Source organism: Pseudorasbora parva, chromosome 15, assembly GCF_024679245.1.
Source record: "Pseudorasbora parva isolate DD20220531a chromosome 15, ASM2467924v1, whole genome shotgun sequence".
Lineage (NCBI taxonomy): Eukaryota > Metazoa > Chordata > Actinopteri > Cypriniformes > Gobionidae > Pseudorasbora > Pseudorasbora parva.
The window spans coordinates 13,028,740-13,049,911 of NC_090186.1; the positions used below are offsets into that span (position 1 = coordinate 13,028,740).

Genomic DNA, 21,172 nt, shown 5'->3' on the forward strand with positions numbered 1-21,172 from the left:
TTTTTGGCCTTTTCAAAGTGTACATTTTTATTGTTTACAGAGATAATATCCTAATGAGGTCTGACACGCCTTCCCATGTTTATTTGTAAAAAAAAAAAAAAAATACATTTTTATATAATTATAAAAGTACATCCAACTGATATAGCATAAAATGGAAACGTATCAGGTTTGGGATCCATGTGGACTATATATATATATATATATATATATATATATATATATATATATACACACACACACACACACACACACACATACATACATACATAAATATATACACACACACAACTATTCCCATCCCATTATTAATCAGTAGGGTTTAATATGAAGTAAATAATATATGAACACACGGACATACACACACACACATCCAAGTATCCAACTTCATATTAAAGCCCTCAGATTAATAATGGCATGTCAATAAAGTTAATGTCCATGCAAAGGTCCCAAAAATGTGTGTATGTGCATACATTTTTATTGATATTTACAATTTTAAAAGCTGTTAAAAAACTAAACACTATCATTCAAAAAAACGAAATATTCAATTTTTGCAATATGTTGTTGAAATTATATATATATATATATATATATATATATATATATATATATATATATATATATATATATATATATATATATATATAATATATGTATGTGTGTGTGTATGTGTATATATACACATACATACACACATACATATATGTATGTAATACACACACACACATATAATGTATATAATTTCAAAAACATATTTTTTTTGTATCACAGTTTTTTGAATGATAGTGTTTAGTTTTTTAACAGCTTTTAAAATTGTAAACATTTTTATTGTTCACAGATCCATATATATAATGTAGTTAACCCAGATCTCAATAAATAAAAAAATCAGTCAGTGTAAAAAAAAAAAAAACATTGGTCTGTGTCAGATGAGCGAGAAAAATCTGATATCTGGAGTGATAAATCAAACAAGCATTTCCTCCAAATCAACACCAGATGGCAACAGAGATCTTTCTGCAAACCACTACATTCACAAACGTACTCCATGACACCAAAAGCTACACCACAGCAGCTGCTCAGTAGATAAATCACTGCAGAAAAGACTGGAAACAGTGACACAATGTGTGACTAAAATTCACCAGTCTTGTCCTCTCCAATGGAGATGCTCCTCAGAACCACTGAATAAATGTTTTTAATCTTTATATTCAATAATTACAGACTAGCTTTATCAGAACTACCCACTTCATGATCATAAAACCCTGTAAATTTTCTCATCATAAAAAGGTTATTTAAAAAAAAAGAGCATCAAGAAGCAAAGGAACGCTTAGATAAGGTACAACAGAGCTTCCAGTCGGTGTGTGTCCAGACGGCGGCCTTAAGAACCCTACAGTCTGAAATCAGAATGCACACAGCAATTATCACACACTCACAGACCTTTCCGCCCACCGTGGGCACTCGAACGGACACACGGGGCGAGAGATGACAGGATAAGTGTTTTAGAGAGCAGGAATGAGAGAGAATGAATGGAACAGAAAAAAAGATCTGCAAAAGACGAAAAACCAAGTGAAAGGGAGTGTAGGAGGAGGTAAAAAAGGGGATGGAGGAAATGGATGACTAAGTAGGTGAGCGGTAAAGAAAAGGAAACCGATCTGTCAACCCTGCTGATTGAAAGTGGGAGATAATGGAGGAAAGACTATATTGACATGTCCACTTTTTTATAAGCAAGCAAAGTACCTTTTGGTAATGTTGTCACAAACATTTGAACTGAAATCTGCCCTATGGTGTGACAGCAACATTAGAGGGGTGTCGCACCAAAGGACAACAAAACTTTGAATTGAAAAATTCGGAGACAAAACTTACCATGTGCACATCATGGGCTTCACAGTAACATGGTTTTGAATGGGGTCCTTCAACTAATTAAACTTGTCAGTGGGACAAAGAAATGTTTAACCATTTACTGCATTTTAATTGACGACATTACTAATTATATTCAGCAACCCAAGTACAAACACTATCCGTTAAAGGTGTTTTAAGTGATTTCTGAGAAACACTGTTGACATTTTAAATCAACCCAAATAAACACACCCCTGCCTTCATTGCTCGACCCCAAAATGCACCAACACACAATGTGGATGTCTCTTTATCATAGCTGAAGTACAGCAAAATAATGCTTCATTAAAAATAAAAGTGAAGATGATGAACAAATGTGAACCAAGAACAAAAAATGAACACAATCGTCTATACAAGCAAGAGTTATAGTGTTATAGACACCAGCAGCACTCCAGCTTTAGACCAACAATCACATTCAAAACTGCCTTGTTAATATAGCTAACATTACAACAACATATCTGTAAAACTTAGCAAAACAACTGTTACGTATGAAGCAGAAACAAAGCAACTTCTTCGTCCATTTTCAGGCCTTCCCTTTTAGGTATTTCCAATGCTGGAAAGCTTTACTAATATTAACGCTGGTCATAAAGCTCTTGCCTGATCATAACTCAGATATTCCTCTGACCTTCTCTCTTTTATAATGTCTCTCAGCCATCTTTCTTTCGGCAGTCTTTTTTCAAATCTCCCGCTTGATAATTCTCTCTTCTCCCCCATCTTAAGTGGACACACCCCCTACTGCTGATTGGCTACAATGTGTGGCGCAGCTCAGTCTGATCCACTTTCAGCAGCATTTCTCAGAAATCACTCACTGCACAGAAAAGACTGAAATTGATATAATTGTTGGTCAAGGTTAAGTTCCAATAATCAGGAATGATATTTCAAATCAGGAATTGGTAGCCTAAATTGTACTTCTCAAGCTTAAATCAAAGAAAAAAGCGATTTTTTTTTTTTTTTTTTCCCAGACTGGTTTAACTATTGTAAACAATTCTACAGTTTACTCTCAATTCTATTTATTAAACCAATTTCCTTAATTTTATCAACTCAAATTTTTATTTTCAATAAAACATTTTAAGGCAACCCGGTTACTGATTGTTTGCTATTTAAATAACAATGGAATTTAAAAAATACGGCCAATGGACCGTCGACGAGGTTCAGGCTTTATTAAGCTTATATGCGGAGGATGAAATCCAGTGGGAACTGTCACTGGACTAATCTGTCTAATCTTGAAAGGTACTTAAGACCGCAATGGAAACACAGAGAGCAATAGGTCTGGGGGTAAAAAGTTCCTGGGAAAATTTTTTGCGGTTAGCGCGGCTATACATACTTGTTCTAGAGTATAAAAAAACCTTAAAACGTGAAAATGTTTTCAGGATTTTTGTATGCATTTGTGTAACATTTAAAGTAGGGCTGTGCGATATTGAAGAAAAATGTGATGTGCAATATGTTGTTAAATAATTCGATATGCGATACAATATTGCTTTTATTGTGTAAAATTCATGTGTGTGTGTGTGTGTGTGTGTGTGTGTGTCAGACAGCGCAAAACTGCAAGTTATTGTTTTTCACAAATTACTGCGTTTAATAACTTTTTAACGTCAGGCAAGTCCCATAAGTAAAGTCGTGTGTCCAGTATATTCTCTGCTCTGTGTCGACCTTAAACGGACACTTTTCACAATGTTGAAGTAGCCTATTAAAATCCTTCAGATATTGCATGCCATTGCGATATGCATATTGCGATATGTACGTTTGTATAAATTTGATATATTGCACAGCCCTAATTTAAAGCCTTACTGTCACTTTTGATCCTTTTAATGTGTAAATGCTCCTTGTTAAATAAAAGTATTTTTTTCTTTTTTTATTACAGGTCCTCTTTCAGATACATATTCTGTTCAACTTATTTCTAGTTGTGTATTTTTAGCTTGGACCCTTTAAAAAAAGAAATTTGATAGACAAGTAATCACAGTTGTCATATCCCCCCACCTACAACACCAACTGCCATGTTCTCTGACACAATGTCATTAATAATCGCTGTGGTTGGTTGCTCTTTTAAAATCTGTGCTTTTCCCCCTGTCCTCTAGATGTGTGTTTGAGAGCAATTTCTTTATTGACATTTGACTTATTTATGTAAAAGAGTATAATCATGAAAAATACATTTTGTTTTAGCAAAATGCAATGTAACCAGCTGTTTTATTTTAAACCATCTTTAAAGTTTGCTTCTTTTTTTTACGGAGATATGGCAACACTGCTATTGGTTCATGGTTCAAAGAATGCTAGTGTCAGTGAAAACACTTCCCGTTCCTGATCAGACAGTACAGAGTAACATCATCCTCGGTCCACCAGTCGTATAATCCTACATTGGCAATGACTGCCAAACACACAGTACCCATGCAGCCACACTGCTTCAAGCATAGTAAACCGAGTATTACAATGGAGAGCTCAGCACATCATGTGCTCTGTAACTATCATCAGAGACAATATAATGCCAGGATCATACGACAAATCAACACCAAAGGGAGTAATTCTCTATATCAGTAAGCAATGTTTCTGAACTCCCTGAAACACCTTGGTTGTACTCTTGAGTTTTCTTCTGGGAAGAAACGCATCACGTTCCTCATTTTAATAAGTCCCGCCCAAGGCATATGCAAAATATAGGGGCAAGGCCTGGTTGAGTTGCATTAGTAGTGTGTTGAAACCAAGCCTGCCGCACTCGTGTTGAAAACTGAAGCCAACGCGTCTCGATTGCCCCCCAGTGGCCGGTCCCAGTATAGCATATAACCCCCGCCCCTCCGGGTATTCTAATGGACACGAGACAAACAATCCAATCACACTTTAAATAATTTTTTCCAAAGATGGTTTCTGTCTTTGTAGGCAGTTTTTCCCCCGCTGATTTCATTTCAAGTGTTCGTTTTTAAATAGGTTTAGTTTTAGTTTGTTATCACAGGGGGCGACCTCATGATTGACAGCTGAGATTGACGGCTTCTCTGAGTGAAGTAGTCACTGAGGCACCAACTGACTTTTATCGGGAGATTGGAGCTTTAGCTTTAATTTCTGCATTTCCATAACTGTTTATTTCCCACTTACATAATGTATTGTTCTGCATCTGCGAGAGAGCATGTGGGCAGGCTTTAGATATAATGGCTTCCTGCTCTTAGGTAACTACTGCGCAGACTCAGTCCCAAATCTGCGCAAAATGTCAGCAGCTTATCCGGATATTGGCCTCACTTTTCTTCAGTGGAAGATAGTGAAGATGCATTGTCCATATTTTGAACAAAAATATATTGTTTGAAACTCGTGGTTAGGGCCGTGACATTTCTGAATCGCGTTGACCAGGTCCAGCAACCAATTAGAGCACATTAAGCTTTTCGGAAGAAGGGGCTTCATAGAAACTGCCGTCAACTGGGTATGGTGTGGCTGCCCCAACTTGGCTGCCTGGTCAGATAGTACACATGTTTAGTGCAGAATTAAAAGATTAATATTTTTACATTCTAAGTCATTCTACTGTAATTAATTAATAAAAGCAAGTAATGTAAAGCGATCTGTTTTTGTATTTGTGACGTGAGTTCGACAGCACTACAAATGAGTACTGTTGCCAATCACTGGCCTTTCTGTTGAAGATAATGACAAAGTTACCAGTAAGGAGAATACGCTGAATGAGTCTGTTCAGCGAAATATTACTAAGTTTTACAGACGCACAAATCCTCTAATTATAAACAACAAAGCAGAGACACAATGAAAATGAAAGATTAATTATTTGAAACGGTTTCCAATTCAATGAGATTGCACTGAACAGACTGACAGCTTCAATAATTATACAGGAAGCACTATTTACTTACTGTCTGTGTCATTTCATTAGTTTAAACCCTGTGCATCCTTACGGACATGTTTGTCTTTTTGATCATTTTGTCTGTGTTAATGCTAACTACATACATTTTGGCAAAGGTGTGTATTTTTATGTACATTTTATACTATTTAACCCCATTTCCTTTAAAATAAAAATCTATTTTGCACTGGGAACACAAAATAGTTCCACTCAGCACCATTTGGATAAAAATGTCCCCATTGATACAATTATGCAATCCTTATTAATAGGCTTTCATTCTGTTGGCAAGGCTTCAAAATTTAATATCTTTTTTTTTTTTTTACCAGATGGTGCCATTTTTTGATGTTGGGCATATAAACCAAATAGTCACTTTATTCCTGTTCTCTGTTTATGCATATTATAAAGCCTACTGGATAAATTATGCACGTATAACTGTGTTGGTGTGTTAGTATGGATGTCGGGGTGTGGTTTGTATGTCTGTAATAAAAATAAAATTAAAAAAGAAAAAAACTGCAAATCACAAGTTTTGCTGGCATTTACACCCAAACAAAATCTTACCGAAAGCTTTTTTTTTTTTAGATATCAACCTTAAAATTGGAACACAATTTGTTTTTATTTATGGCTTTGATTTTCTAGCTATTTTCTAGCAGTATTAGTTCAACATCTTTCAACATTTTGACAGTTTCATAAAATATATATTTGATATAAAATAATGTTCATAAATTATTTTTAATAAACCTCTATCATTTGTCATTTTTTGTGGCCTATGTGTTACTTTTTTTAATTGAAGGGTTTAAAAAAAAGTTATATTATTATTTAATTTAATTATTATTTTTATATTATTTAATTTATATTAAATATAAATATTTAATATTTATTGTGTGTTTTATTGCCACACAATAGATCGGATTTTAACCTCTTATTTGAGACTTTTGGCTCAATTTTACCACATTAAGAACAGCCATACCAGTTCATTTGTATGTGTATATTATTGTGGTTTGTGTGTGTCTCTGAGTGTGTTTACATGTGTGTGTGTCAGAGTGTTTGTGTCTGTTTTGAACTGATGATGTTTTATAGTGTAAATACTTCATTGTTGTTTGTTTTACTGCATTGGGGCTGAATAATTGATTTTGTTTCACACATTTGCAAAAATGTGCTCTGTTTAATAGTCGCACCATTCATATATGTATATGTGTGTGTGTGGGGGGGGGGGTCTATTTTGCACTCTTGATATTTTAGTGTCACCCCTACATTGCTATGCACTTTTTTTCTGATTCATGGCTGATTTGTGGTTTGTATCACCAAAAGATTCCGTGAGTTTTTGTGTTTTTGCGTATTTCCCAATTCCCATTTATTTCCTAAGTCCGTCACTTTTGACCGAAGAGGACCAGAGGGTTAAAGAACTAAGACGGGAACCGTTGATAAAAACCTCAAGAATTCTATAAGAATTCACATCCAAGATTTTACCCACCAAACCAGGGACCTGTTTTTCTTTATTTTATAGCAATGGACATACACATCTGTTCTACAGTCTATGTTTATAGGAGGTGTATGTAGGTGTGTTAATATTTCAGTGCGGATCAGTGCTTCATTCATCATTAGGCAGGTAGAGATGAGGCTGCTACATCAGTCTTCCTACAGTCAGAGAAACAAGCCTCTGGCTCCCAGAGCCCTTCATTAATGATTCATCCTGATGAGCTCGTGTCTCCTCCAGACAGGTACCACAGAGCGATCACTCACTTTCCCTCAACCACACTGAGGCCATTTTGATTTTGGAAGTCCCAATTTTAAAAAGAATTCAAGGTGTATTAGGAAAAGTATTAGGACATGTCTTTTATTTTAATTGTTGGGGGTGTAACACACAGTTTCAGTCAATTCCATGTTAATATTGAGTACCTACAGAGTAGCAACCTTCATATCGCAAAAAAGTATTTAGTTTTATTAGATTTTTAAAAAAGGCACTCTTTCCGAAACAGCCGAGCTTGTACAGTGGGCGGAGCTAAAGTCACACATGCACGCACACACACACACACACAATACATCATAGCATTATCCTGTGACATTATATGCACTTAAGCGCCAAATGCCAACACAATACAGACATTTGATGCAGTTTCACTCACCGCCTGCAGTTTTTGACTAATGACTGGGAAACAAACACACTTGCAAAACTCCGTTGCTGCTCTAGAAAAACAAACTGCATCCACTGTTTCCTTAACACTGGGTTATTTGGAAAGCTGAACAAGGTCATCTTTTCCTCACAACCAGAAACACACTTCTTTAGTGATATTGTCGTATAGAGTAGTGATATTAAAAAAATAATTTCATGATGCTGTTCACTTTATTTAAGTAACTCATCTTGATTTAACTCCATTATATTAGGTTTATGGTTCAAATGTAATTGCTTCATGTTATATTGACATGAAACCGTTACTCTTTAACGTAACTTAATGTTTTATTTTCAAATAACTTGATTCAATTAAGTAACCTGAACAAACTGGACATTCACTTCCCATCATGCAAAGGGGCTGAATTCTGAGAGTAAATGTTTAAATACAGTGCTATTTTATGCATTTTTAACAAGATGAGAAAATGGATAGACTTTTTAATGTTTAATGTTGGTATTTAAAAGTTTGTGTTATGTTAGTGTTTTTGGAGGTTACCGCTGTGGTGTAGAGTAGAGGTCTTAATGGGTCCAAAAATCCGTACCCGAATCCGAAGAGACCTGCGATGTTCTATACAGAACCGGACCTGTCCATTATTTCTAAAACTGGACCCGGACCCGTGCAGATCTGAGAAATGCCAAAAATATAGTACCCGGAACCGACATGGACACGTCTTTATTTGGTTGGAACCGAACCCGGTGGGAAGACACAGACCCGACTGGACCCGATTGTCTCATATTACACAATAAACTGCTGTTAACAAGTTAATAAACAAGCTGCGAAAAATAACTGTCTCAGTCAGCCTACCTAACGATATATAGCCGTTGTCTCCCTTCCTTACCTTGATTGTGATGTATTACAATATTCCTCTGTAATTGTTCCAAGCATGCTTAATTCACTCATCATTTCAGCTGTAAAAGTCAACTTTATTTCACAGTAACGGATTTTATGAGTTAACTCGCATAATAACTTTGACTGTCTGCCCTTTTGAACTAATAACTATTGCTCGTTCAGTGCCATGGCCGCTTGCGTTAGTATTATTTATTTGCCATAATCTCTCTGAGCCGAACTGACTAGCAGAACTTTAAGATTAAACAAGATGGTTCATTCATATTATTTTTAAAGTCATTACAGTCACTGCGGAAGCTCAGGTTGCCATAGAAACATGACACGCGGCGGAGACTGCACTCGCGCGTCAGCTGGAGCAACCTGAAATATGAGCTATTTGAGCATCCCAGAAAACATTTATATGACAGTTCACCTGAGGTCTTGTTGCTGATTTGAAATATATTCTTGAGTACATTATTACCACGCGCATGCATTAAATCTGCCCGCTTTCTAAAGGGCTGAGAGGGCGCGAGCGAACGAGAGAGAGAGCTTGTGTTTTTGTTGTTGTGTATTTCTAAACCTCATTTCCCGGCTCACAATTTTCTTATCCTAATTTAGCAATTTGTAAGTTACACAAAACACACAACCCGTGCTGACTCTCATGGCCAGGTGTTCTCCGAGTCCGATTGACGTATTACATAGGCTACAATGTTCGGGACCCGAAGTAATAGATTGGGACCCAACCCGCACCCGGCTGACTATTTAAAATATAGACCCGAACCCGTACGGGTGCCCCGTGAAGACCTCTAGTGTAGAGCATGTGCACAGGGTGAGGACCTGCTAATAACAATTAAAGTTGTTTTAATAATAAAAAGCAACTATTTTGGGAATGCCATGGATGTAATAAAACCATCTTCTGGCTAGCCAATAAGATTTTGTAAAAGGTTTTCTTCTTAAATAACATTTGTAAATTTGTAATTATACTGGATTACTTGTTATGGTTTTTGTTTGATATTAATTTTAGAATAAATGACCTTAATAGTTTTGGACAAAATTAAGAATGTTAACCTGATTCAACTAAAAGGCATCGAATTACCCTTACGTTAAAAAAAACCAACAACTTACGTTTACTGAAATAAACAATGTTAATTAAATTCAACATAACCCAGTTACGTGGAACCAATTGACATAAAGTTAAGATAATCCAACATATCCTTTTTTGAGTGCACGCTGCTCATCCGGGAGAAGTGCCCATACAAGGAATTTCATCCATTTTCTCACAATACATGGCCCTACTCCGAAAAACTTAAACGAGAATAGCATGTTGCTTGTTTGTTCATTTAAAAAAAGTCACAAAATGAAAGCGCAGGGGTTGTTTATAATCATTTCTCCTCTGTGTTTAAAGCACCAGCATCATTTTATCCTTTTAGTAGCAACGACAGAAATCAAAGATTAAAAAGGCTCTATCTATATGTAGCAGTTTGCGTGTCAGACCTCGTTTTACTACGGTTCAGATCAGTTCAGCATGTTGCCTTGCTGTGATGATTGACAATATGAAAACATTCATGACCTCATTTTGTATATCAGAACATGACATGACACAGATATTTAGATGTGGATCACTTATGATGTTCATGGGTATGCCATGCAACACCGCTGCTCAAAAAAAATACATTCAAAACCATTGGTACTCAAACACATCAGGAAGCTTTATGGGATTAAAGGGACACACACGCACAACTCACTCATACTCTGTCATAAACAAAACAAAATTACACCATAAAAGCATATAAACCATTTTCCCATGAGATGCATACCAGCGTAAGAGTGATTGCAGCAGCAGGCAGGGACGGCGAGATGAGAAACGGAGAGAGAGCGAGAGAGAGAGAGAGAGAGAGAGAAACTGAAGGCAGAGAATAAGGCCACAACTCACACAGTAAGAGAATAAGCTTGTCAGTCCTGTTTGGAATGAAAATACAATTACAGTATGCTGACACGAAGAAAATTTTACAGAAAAGGAAATGACTAAATGTATTTATAGGCTGTCAAGGTTATGATTTTAATTTAATGCATAATTTCAACTTTCATTCTGCTTTCTAAAGTCAGAAATAAATCACAACTATTTTATTCTATTGACAGTCATTATTGAAGCATGTTTCTGCCACAGAATAAAAAACTTAAAAAGCAACATTTTCATCGCATAATTCTGACTTTATTTATCGCAATTCTGATATGTAAGTTACAATTACCTTGGCTGAAACATGATTCCATACAGTCTATTTTCAACTAAGATAAAAAAAAAAAAAAACTATTTATCTTTTACAGCAGTTTTATGGAATACATTTTTTGATATATATATATATATATATATATATATATATATGTATGTATGTATATATATATGTATATATATATGTATATATATATATATGTGTGTATATATATATATATATATATATATATATATATATATATATATATATATATATATATGTTTTTGAAAGAGGTCTCCTATACTAACCAATACAATATACTTTATTTATTACAGTAATATTGTGAAAATATGATACATTTTAAAATAAATGTGTTCCATTTTTATTTTATGTATTTAACATTTATTCTTTTTATAACATTTATACTTTTCTTTCTGGATTCTTTGATGAATAAAAGTTTTATTTTAAGATTTACAATGTGTAACAATGTAAAAGTCTAAATACATAAAAAAAGAAATGACTGCATTTTGAGTGTGTGTGTGTGTGATGTTTTTGGATCCCATTCTAAAAAAAAAAAAAACATCTATCAACTTAAAGGATGCTTAAAAAAGTTTACAAATATAGTATTTAATTCATTTGATTTAACTTTATAAAATAAAATTATTAATTATTGTGAAATATTAATATCACTTAATATTTATCTGCTTTCATAATTCCCTCACATATGGACCATCATATTTAAAGGGAAAGTTCACCAAAAAATGAACATTCTGTCATCACTTAGTAATCCTCAAGTTGTTCCAAACCTGTATTTTCTTTGTTCTGCTGAACACACAGGAAAATATTTGAAAGTTGGTAAACCAAGTAGATCTCGGGCAGCCATTGTCGACCATAGTGGGTAAAAAAATACTATGGTACTAGTCAGTAGCTGCCGAGGTCTGCTTGGTTACAAACATTCTTCCAAATATATTCCTTTGTGTTTTGCAGAACTCATACAGGTTTGGAACAACTTGAGGGATGACCAAATTGTCTTTTTAGGGTGAACCATCCCTTTAAGGGCCCTTGGCATCATAAAATTGTTGAAATTTAAAGTTCATAAAGAAAAGTAACACTACAAGACAATGCAGACAACAACAAAAAAATTGATATGTATCATTAAACTAGGGTTACAGGCATTAATCAAGGTTACAGAGGATTGAATCCAGACCTATAATTGTACAAACAGGACAAATCAAGAAAGTACACTGACTGTGTGAACGCAGCCTCAGAGAGTTAGAAAAAGTGTAAAGCATAAAGAGAAAAAAGAAAGAGCACCAAAACACACGGCCACGATGTGTGGGTCTATGTAATGGTGGTGAGGACGGGTGAAGGCGTGCTGACGTGACGTCATGGTTGGAGCAGGCCGACACGCAGAAGAGGAAAAAAAGAGGACAGATACCTACCCTGACCTGCCGCTATCTAGCTACCGACCTGAGGACTGTCCGTCTCTGAGCTCTCAGGCTCTGCTTGAGGCTCACTCGCACCCGGAGACTGCTGGGAGTCTCCAGCCTGGAAAAAGAGAGAGGAGCATAGAAGGAGAAGAACGGAAGGGGGTAAGAAGGAGGAAAGTGACAGGAAATAAGCTTTTATAAAGCAGCAGGAAAAAGAAATCCATAGTAAATCCAATAGTTCTTATACAGTTCACATTTATAGAAGCATGGGCAAAAAAAAAGAGAAAGTATCCATCCATTCGTCTATTCATTCATACATTTATTATTAGTCCACCCACACACTGATGTATTCATACGTTTCTGCACACGTGTGCCCATTACCGGAACTGTGAAAGCCCCACTGTTAAAAAGGGTCCTGTATTGTGCTCCTGCATGAAAGGTTTTAGACTACAGCATTTTGGATTTTTATGAATATTCTCTCTGGAGCTGCACTCGTAACGCATCATGACCGTGTGTGAGTGTGGAGCCCAATGCCATTCCAGTAGAGATAGACACACACAGAGAGACTAATTAAACTTTTTGTTCAGCTGAAAAATAAAAGAAAGAAGCACTATTTGGGTTTCCATGGCATTTTCTGATGAGTCATATCTGATAGAGATCAAGAGAGAATGTGTTTATGAAATAAAGTGGACGTCCCCGCTGGTGCATTTTCACTGCATTTCAAGCGACCTTTAAAAGGATAGTTCACCCAAAATAAACTGTTTGCCACTGTTTACTCCCATCGTTACATAAAAACACCATAAAATAGGCCGTACGACGTGTTTATTTCAATGTCTTCTGAAGCAATACCGGAGATTTGAATGAAAAACATATTGAAATGTATTGTTAGTCATAATGTAAACTACTGTGACTGATTTACTGACTTGATAACTGGATTAGTCCAATCCGTGAATGATACATTTTCTTAACTGAACTGAAAATATCTTTTTTAGTTGGTTCATAACACAAAGCTAACATGGTTTCCAAATACAGCAGCCATGCCCCAAACCATTTGCATGATGCTTTTGTATCCTTTTTACAGAGTACATTATTAAAAACTTCCTTTTGTGTTCCATGGAAGAAAGAAATTCGTTGAGTCATTTTTCTTTTACGTAATTATTCTAAAAATCGGTGGTCATTTGGATAATATATTTTTTTGAGGTGCTAAATTTTTTATGAGGTAATAATGCACACGATGAAATATAAATATTAAAATCAGTAGGGGAGAATCATGCAGGCTCTATTTTAATACTTACATTTTCATCAGGATGTGTAATATGTATTTATATTTTAACAATATTAATCATGCGAGTATGCAATGTGTATGATCTCTGTGCAATTAATTCAGGTCATAATGATAGTTCCGCAAGCTCATTTACCACCTTAATGGGCCCAATAGTGGCTCAGGCAGGGAAGAGGATACAAAAAAGACAACTTATCAGACAAAGGCTAATTTCCATGGCGATATATCAACATATCGTAATAAAGACATGTTGATGGCTGAATTTTCTTCCTGCTCTATACTTTAAATAGAAGTCAGTGCTTATAGAAGTAATCAAAATGTGCATTTTAGGATCAACTCTGATTGTGTTTTGTGTAATAAAAAGCATATGTTGAATCAGATCTGATATTGGTGCATTGGAATTTTGACCAAAATAATACTTAGCTATCTAAAATATAGATTTTGACATGTACATGCATATAAATGTCAATCTAATATCTTGATGTAGATTTTTTTTTTAAAGTACCCAAGTATAAATCATTTTGAACCCTTAAAAACTACATTTCCCACAATCCTGTTCGGCAGTACTTACAGCATCCTCCTCTCCGCTCCGACTAGGGCTGCCCTCTGCCTCACCAAAAGAGTCATCGGTGGGCGGGTCGCTGGCGTGGGATGAGGACTTTGATGGAGAACTCTGCCGGGGGGCCGGGGTTGGTGCTGTAGAGAGGGAGGATGAAGGAAAAGGCCAGAGTTATGGTTAGTAACAGGCCAGACAGAGTAAATCCCACACTTGTTTACTGCATGAGCTGATTTAAAGCGTCTGATGTGTTGTCGGGCGCCACTAAGAAAGTACAAATATGTTTTTCACCCGCTGGGAGAATAACTAAATATCTGTTGCAGTCTGAAAGGAAGGGCACTGCAATTTTCACACTTACATTAAACACAAGGCTCATTTGTGATCAATTATACATTAAAACAATGTTCCTTTTTGGGCTCATGCAACCTTAAACTGCTTCAGCAAACCGTTTGCTCTCACAGCTGAGTTCAGAGTAGCAAATGCGTGACTGTTTTTACATTCAGCCAATGTTGATATAAAATATCAACGCACTCCTGTATGTCCTTTAATCATCAGATGATCTCTTCTTAATTAACTGTAAAGCCACTAGATGCATGATGAAACAATAGATGGCATTAATGCACAATTTTTACGTTTGTGCGTTGATGACAACGCGTCGATGTCATCGATGACGTCGACGCAAAAAATATGTCGACACAAAATATGCGTGTCGATTCGTCAGACTCAAAATAAAGATGGCGGCGCTGGAGAGTAGTAGTAACCATAGATATACATAATAAAGTATATTATGTAATTAATATAAGTATATTATTTATTATGTCTATCTATGGTAGCAACACGAGTGGCTCCTCAGACTTTCAGAAGTGCAAGGCTTGCGGGTTGGCGTGCGGCACGCACGGAGCAAGCGCTCTTAACCGAGGCGCGCATGCACGCGTTTTGTTGTCACGACTACATAAACAAATTTCTGCACACAGGAAGACAGATGTTTTGGTAATATTTTATGTATTTTAATCACAAAAACAAACGTTTGCATCAAGTGAAAGCATCGAGCACATTGGCTACCTACATAAGCTGTTTTAAATTTAAAATGTTCAATGTCTAATCGCCTGATGTGACCGAGGGTATCCATCCTCTAAGTGAGCACAGGTTCATCCCAGGACTATTACGGTTTTAAACGGAATATTGGCGCCCGTAATGCACTCTACATGTAACTGTTTTCACTGTCCGCCGCGGATATGCGTGACGTTTCTGTTGCATGTCAGCCACGGGGCTGTGTGGCGTTTTCTCTGCCTTTGCACACAAGAAGCGTGTCTGACGCGGCACTGCTGCTGCTATTGATGCGGAGGGAAGCCCTATTCCTAATGTTAAACAGAAATAGCCTACTGATACAGCAAAGACAACATCGACAGTAGCCCATTGACCACATATCTATGGTATTGACGGCAAAATAGGCTACAGAATATTTCGTTCTGTATTGACAGTTGCAATATTTCAAAATCGATAATTGTCATTTTTATTATTACAATTAGGCCTATATCTGCATTTATGTAAACCTACAGACTTTCAAACATGAAAATGAAATTTATTAATATGTATTCATGTCAAAATGATATATAAACATCTTTTCCTATTCTCTTTTGCCTGGAGACGCTTCCAACACTCTCTTCCAATAGGCGCTCTTCTATTTCTAGCATGCATGCGTTTTCCGCGCATGTCACGCAGGCAGTGGGCAAACTCCAACCTGTTAACATGGAGCCGAAAGAAAAAACGGACATGCCACGCAGCCGAGACGCTTACGGCACCAATGATTAGCCAACTTGATATTTAATCGATGGGCATAGCCTGTAGGCTGAGTTGCATATAGAAAAATCGTGTTTCTTTGTTGTTGGTTTATACTTATTTATTTGTGTGTGTGTGTGTGTGTGTGTGTGTGTGTGTGTGTGTGTGTGTGTGTGTGTGTGTGTGTGTGTGTGTACTTTATGTTTTCAAGGTTTTATTGAATGCATTGCTCTTGTATAGTCTTTTACTTTGGAATTTTAAGAGCAATAAACATATATTGCAATGTTAAGGAATTAGTTTTTTTCATTCAGATAATTAAATCAACATGTATAAATTGCTATTAGGCAATTAATGAGGAGATAATCAATAATCGAATCGGACAGGAAAAATGAATCGTTAGATTAATCGATGCATCGAAAAAATAAACACTAGATTAATTGTTTAAAAAATAATCGTTTATCTCAGCCCTACCTAGAATGGCTTGAGGGTAAATAAATCATGGGGTATTTTAGATTTTTTGGTGAACTATTGCTTTAAAAGGTTACTTCACCCAAAAATAAAACTGATGCCATTAACGACTCACCCTAATGCCATTCCACAGCCGTAAGACCTCCTTTCATCCTCGGAACACAGTTTAAGATATTTTATATTTAGTCCGACAGCGTATCGAAGTGTATGCCCACCATACTGTCCATGTCCAGAAAGGGAATAAAAACATCATCACAGTAGTCCATATGTGAATCAGTTAGTTAATTAGAATCTCTTGAAGCATCGAAAATACATTTTGGTCCAAAAATAACAATAACTATGACTTTATTCAGCATTGTCTTCTCTTCCGTGTTTGCTTTCAATCCTCAAATAAAGATTCGAACAGTTATGAATCAGCGTATTGATTCATGATTCGGATGGCATGTCAAACTGCCAAAATCACATGACACTGGCGATCTCAATCATTGATTGATTCAGTGATTCATAACCGTTTGAATCTTTATGAAGATAGAAAACAATCAGGGAAGAGAAGAAAATGCTGAATAAAGTCGTAGTTTTTGTTATTTTTGGACCAAAATGTATTTTCAATGCTTTGATGTCACATATGGACTACTTTGATGATGTTTTTATTCTTTTTCTGGACATGGACAGTATAGTGCCCCTACACTTCGATACGCTGTCGGACTAAATATAAAATATCTTAAACTGTGTTTCAAGGTCAAACTGGAGCGATTTGTACCTAGGGGAATGTATTTTGGGTTTTGCACGAACTATTCATGATTAGTGTGATTAAGCGTATGCATTTAAGTCCAAAACCTGTCAGAAAGTCTCCTATGTGGATCAAAATCCCTTATTGACACCTAATAAATGAGTCTTTCATGGAAGGCCTGCTTGTGTGAAAACGTGCGACGGTGCGGCGTTCCATCGCAGCAATAATTAGCACTACAGGAGCGAGAGGATCCAAACAGGCCCAACACACAGCGCAGGGCTCCCTAGAGATCAGTGATAATTACACTGCTCGCCAGAAGCACAGCTGGGCCTGTGACTGACTCTCACATTCCCCTGCCGTCGTTCCCCACCGCAGTACTAATTGTCATTTTCACGCTGACTAAAGACAATGCCTTCTGGGCAACAGCATCAAAGCCCACCTTTCAACCTCTGAGTAAAAAAGGATGTGTTGATGAAAGACGGGATGAGGTGCGAGTTTGAAGTTCTGTAGTAGGAAACCGATAAAGCCTGTCTAGCCGTGTCAGCACTTTTAAGGGCTTGCAATGAGAGAGGCGAGAGAGAGAAAGGCATGTGTGTGAGCTACCAAGTTCTTCTATGTGGGATTTGATTTCTTTGTTGCTGTATTTAGGGTCTATATAGCTAAAGCATAATGTGATTCTGTTGGTCCTAAAACAACATTCCTGATATAAAACAATCCCTAAGCCTAACTTAACCCATTACCGACCTCTAAACTCAGAAAATAAGTACAGTTCAAATCATTCTAGAACATCTATTCGGGAAAATATCTAATATGTGTGCATATCATTTTGTGCCACTTGAACCAGAAACACATTTTGAATTTTATGCAGTGACCCAACAAGGAAAATTGCAGTTTTCTAAAGATAATTACTATGTTTTCAAACCCCATTGTCAATATATAATCATTTAAATGTTGGTTGCTAACCACTTTTATACATTATCTGATATAATTTATTTGAATATGTAGTAAATAATTAAGACAACTGTGAAAGGTTAATTGATGTCATGCGGCCATGGAGGCATTCCTGTGCTCAAACAGTAGAGCAAGCTTTGAAGTCCTTAAAGTCATGGTTCAAGTAATGAACTAACAAAATGTAATTGAATGCAGTGTAACACATTTTTGATAAAACCATCTGTGGCATAATATAAGAAGAAGAAGTCTATGACAATGAAGAAGTCTTATTTTGATATATATATATATATATATATATATATATATATATATATATATATATATATATATATATATATATATATATATATATATATATATATATATATATAAAATAATAATTTTATAAAAAAAACGTATTGCATGCCAAAGCAAATACATGTGATGCAACCAGCATAAATATACAAAAAAAGGAAATAATATCATGACGGCATGTGTGGCAAAGTACATGGGTCTCATCAAATATTAAATAATTTGACCCTTTAGTTCAGGTTGTAAAATGTCCTGTTGTGCAACTCTCCAAAAACATATTTTAGAAAAATATATATATTTTAAAACTAAATCACATCCTACATTTTTGCTGGTTTGAGAAGACATTTCACTCAAATAGCATTACACCATTATACTGTACAAAAAAATAAAATAAAATAAAAAGTGCACATTGTACTACGGTACACAATATAATTTTAGGATGCCAAGTCCTAATATGATGCATAAGATATGAATGTTTTAAAATTTCACATTTAAAGAAATCTAGTGTTTGATCATATCTAAATATTTATTACATGCAAGACTTTTTGGAGCAACTACAATAGATACATGTATATTTATTAAAGAGCCATAAAGCACCTAAAGGGAAATGGCATTACAAATTAACATTATTATTTTTTAGCAACAAAATGACTCTAATTTACCTCTTTGAATCGGAATTCGCTATTTTAACCTTAATTACTACAAAAATTTAAATATAAATAAAAATATTAGAATAAATATATTTTAAGTGGTCATTAATTGACAATAATTATTGCACAAATAATATATTTAGTACCAACAGGGTATCTGCAGGTTTCACCAAGTCAAATTTAAGACTTTTTAAGACATTTTTAAGACCATTATGAATAAAATGTAAGACCTATGACGCAATAAAAAACATGCATAGGAAATGCAGAATCACTCAATTAGGCTACTTAAAATTTTATTATTTAATTTATTTAAATTGAACAAAGTATTAGTAAACGTATTATTCATAGCTCAATCCCACTAGGATTAGCGCGCATATATATATATATATATATATATATATATATATATCTCAATTGACCAAAATTCGTTTTTATTTTGTGGTGGTCACTTCCATAGATTTGCAAACAATTTTTTTTTTTTTTTTATAATTAGGATGCAACATTAACCATATTATGTTAGATGCACAATAGTCACACATTGCAATAAAACTGACAAAATGCATGAATCTTGTTTTGTTATTATCAAAAAAGGCTGGTTCAGTTGTGTGCGATCTATCTTTAATAACACGATCGCTTGGGGTGGGAACCAACATCTTAAAAGTAAACCACAGCAATAATTGCTTAATATAAGTAAAACGTTTTCAAGTGATTATGTAATCAAGTAATCGGTCATTAATAAAATGTATTATAAACAAATGACAATAGGACAAATAAATACAACATAAAGATGCATATCTACAAAGAGGAACACCCACTGTTTTTAGAAATAGGGCTTATTCAACTTCTTTAGACATTTAGATATGTGGGCAAATGCATTTGTCTCAGTGCATGCATTGTTTTAGTTTGGCAGGGTCACCGCTAGCTTAGCTTAAAATGCATTTCCCCACATATCTAAATGTAGCAAAGTACCAAAGTTGAATAAGCCCTATTCTAAAACAGTTGGAGTGTTCCTTTAAGTGTAAGTGCTGTTTTCCCCGTTTGTGTTGTTGTTAAGCTATATTAGTTTGCTTTCACTTTGAGAGCTTACTAATGCGCAGATCCAGTGCTTACTGACACGTCCCAAACTTTTTAACTCAAATCAGGATATAGACATATGCATGTGTATATTTGATCGTTCAAGAGTAACCTTAGGGTAATGAGCCAAGAAATAACACACTCGATACACTCGCGCGAGCGCTGACAGGCAGCAAACACACACAGACTGACATCGGAGTTCGGAGTTTACATCACTGTTATTAACTATTTTAGTGCAATCGGGTATATTATACTTTTATTTGGTCATTAAGCAAGATGGTGAGAAAGATTCGCCTTCGCGTTCACGATCGCGGAACTGCAAGAACCGTCAGACTCGGCTGAAGAATAAAAGTTTTATGCGTCTGTGGGGTACGATCAGAAAGAGGCTCGTGCCAATAACACGAAAGCTGATTGGCTGCAATACACGTGGCTTGCTTGTCTAATTTGTAGTTGTACTAGAGCGAACAATAGTTGGTCTAGCGAAAGAAAGAACTACAAACACCACAGAACAAACACACACACACACACGTGCGCGCATGCTGCGGGAGGCGAGAGCATTTCAAGGAGGTAGCGTTACATGAACGTAGGAAAATTAAGACCTGTTAAACATTATTTAAGACCTAGAACGCAGTGCTTCCGCGAATTTAAGACTTTTTAAGGCCTTATATTTTGATTTTGAAATTTAATACTTTTAAGACTTTTTAAGACTCTGCGGGGACCCTGACCAAAAGATCTCTTCAAAATATTCAATAAATATTATTGAACTAAAATATAGACCATCTGACCATCAATGAGTATTAGTGTGACCAATTAGTAAGGAATACCTGAGGGCTAAATACAAGAATAACATTAATGTTAACAATGCTGCATTTCTATCTCTCCACAATAAAACGATCCTGTGAATATGGCTGACTTAATAATCAATGCACACTAAGCTGTACTGTTTACTAAAACTTGCTGCTAACATCTGTATAGTGAAACTGTTGTGTATCCGCTTAAGCTATCAAATACATTGACACAGCGCTAGAAGTATTGAGCGCTTCACGTGACGAGA

The 21,172-nt window shown here is 35.6% G+C and overlaps 1 protein-coding gene across 8 annotated transcripts in view; it reads right to left on the bottom strand.

The window, feature by feature from the left end:
• dab1a (DAB adaptor protein 1a) overlaps positions 1-21,172 on the bottom strand; it is a 562,848-nt gene that overhangs the window by 2,379 nt on the left and 539,297 nt on the right. For 6 of the 8 annotated variants that reach the window (XM_067417159.1, XM_067417163.1, XM_067417157.1 and 3 more), the window contains 2 exons: positions 14,191-14,315; positions 12,378-12,455 (listed from right to left, as the gene is read on the bottom strand). In XM_067417159.1, the coding sequence (XP_067273260.1) occupies positions 12,378-12,455; positions 14,191-14,315 (203 nt within the window). Of the gene's footprint in view, positions 1-12,349; positions 12,456-14,190; positions 14,316-21,172 lie in introns of all 8 variants that reach the window. The other 2 variants (XM_067417160.1, XM_067417162.1) reach the window with 1 other exon arrangement.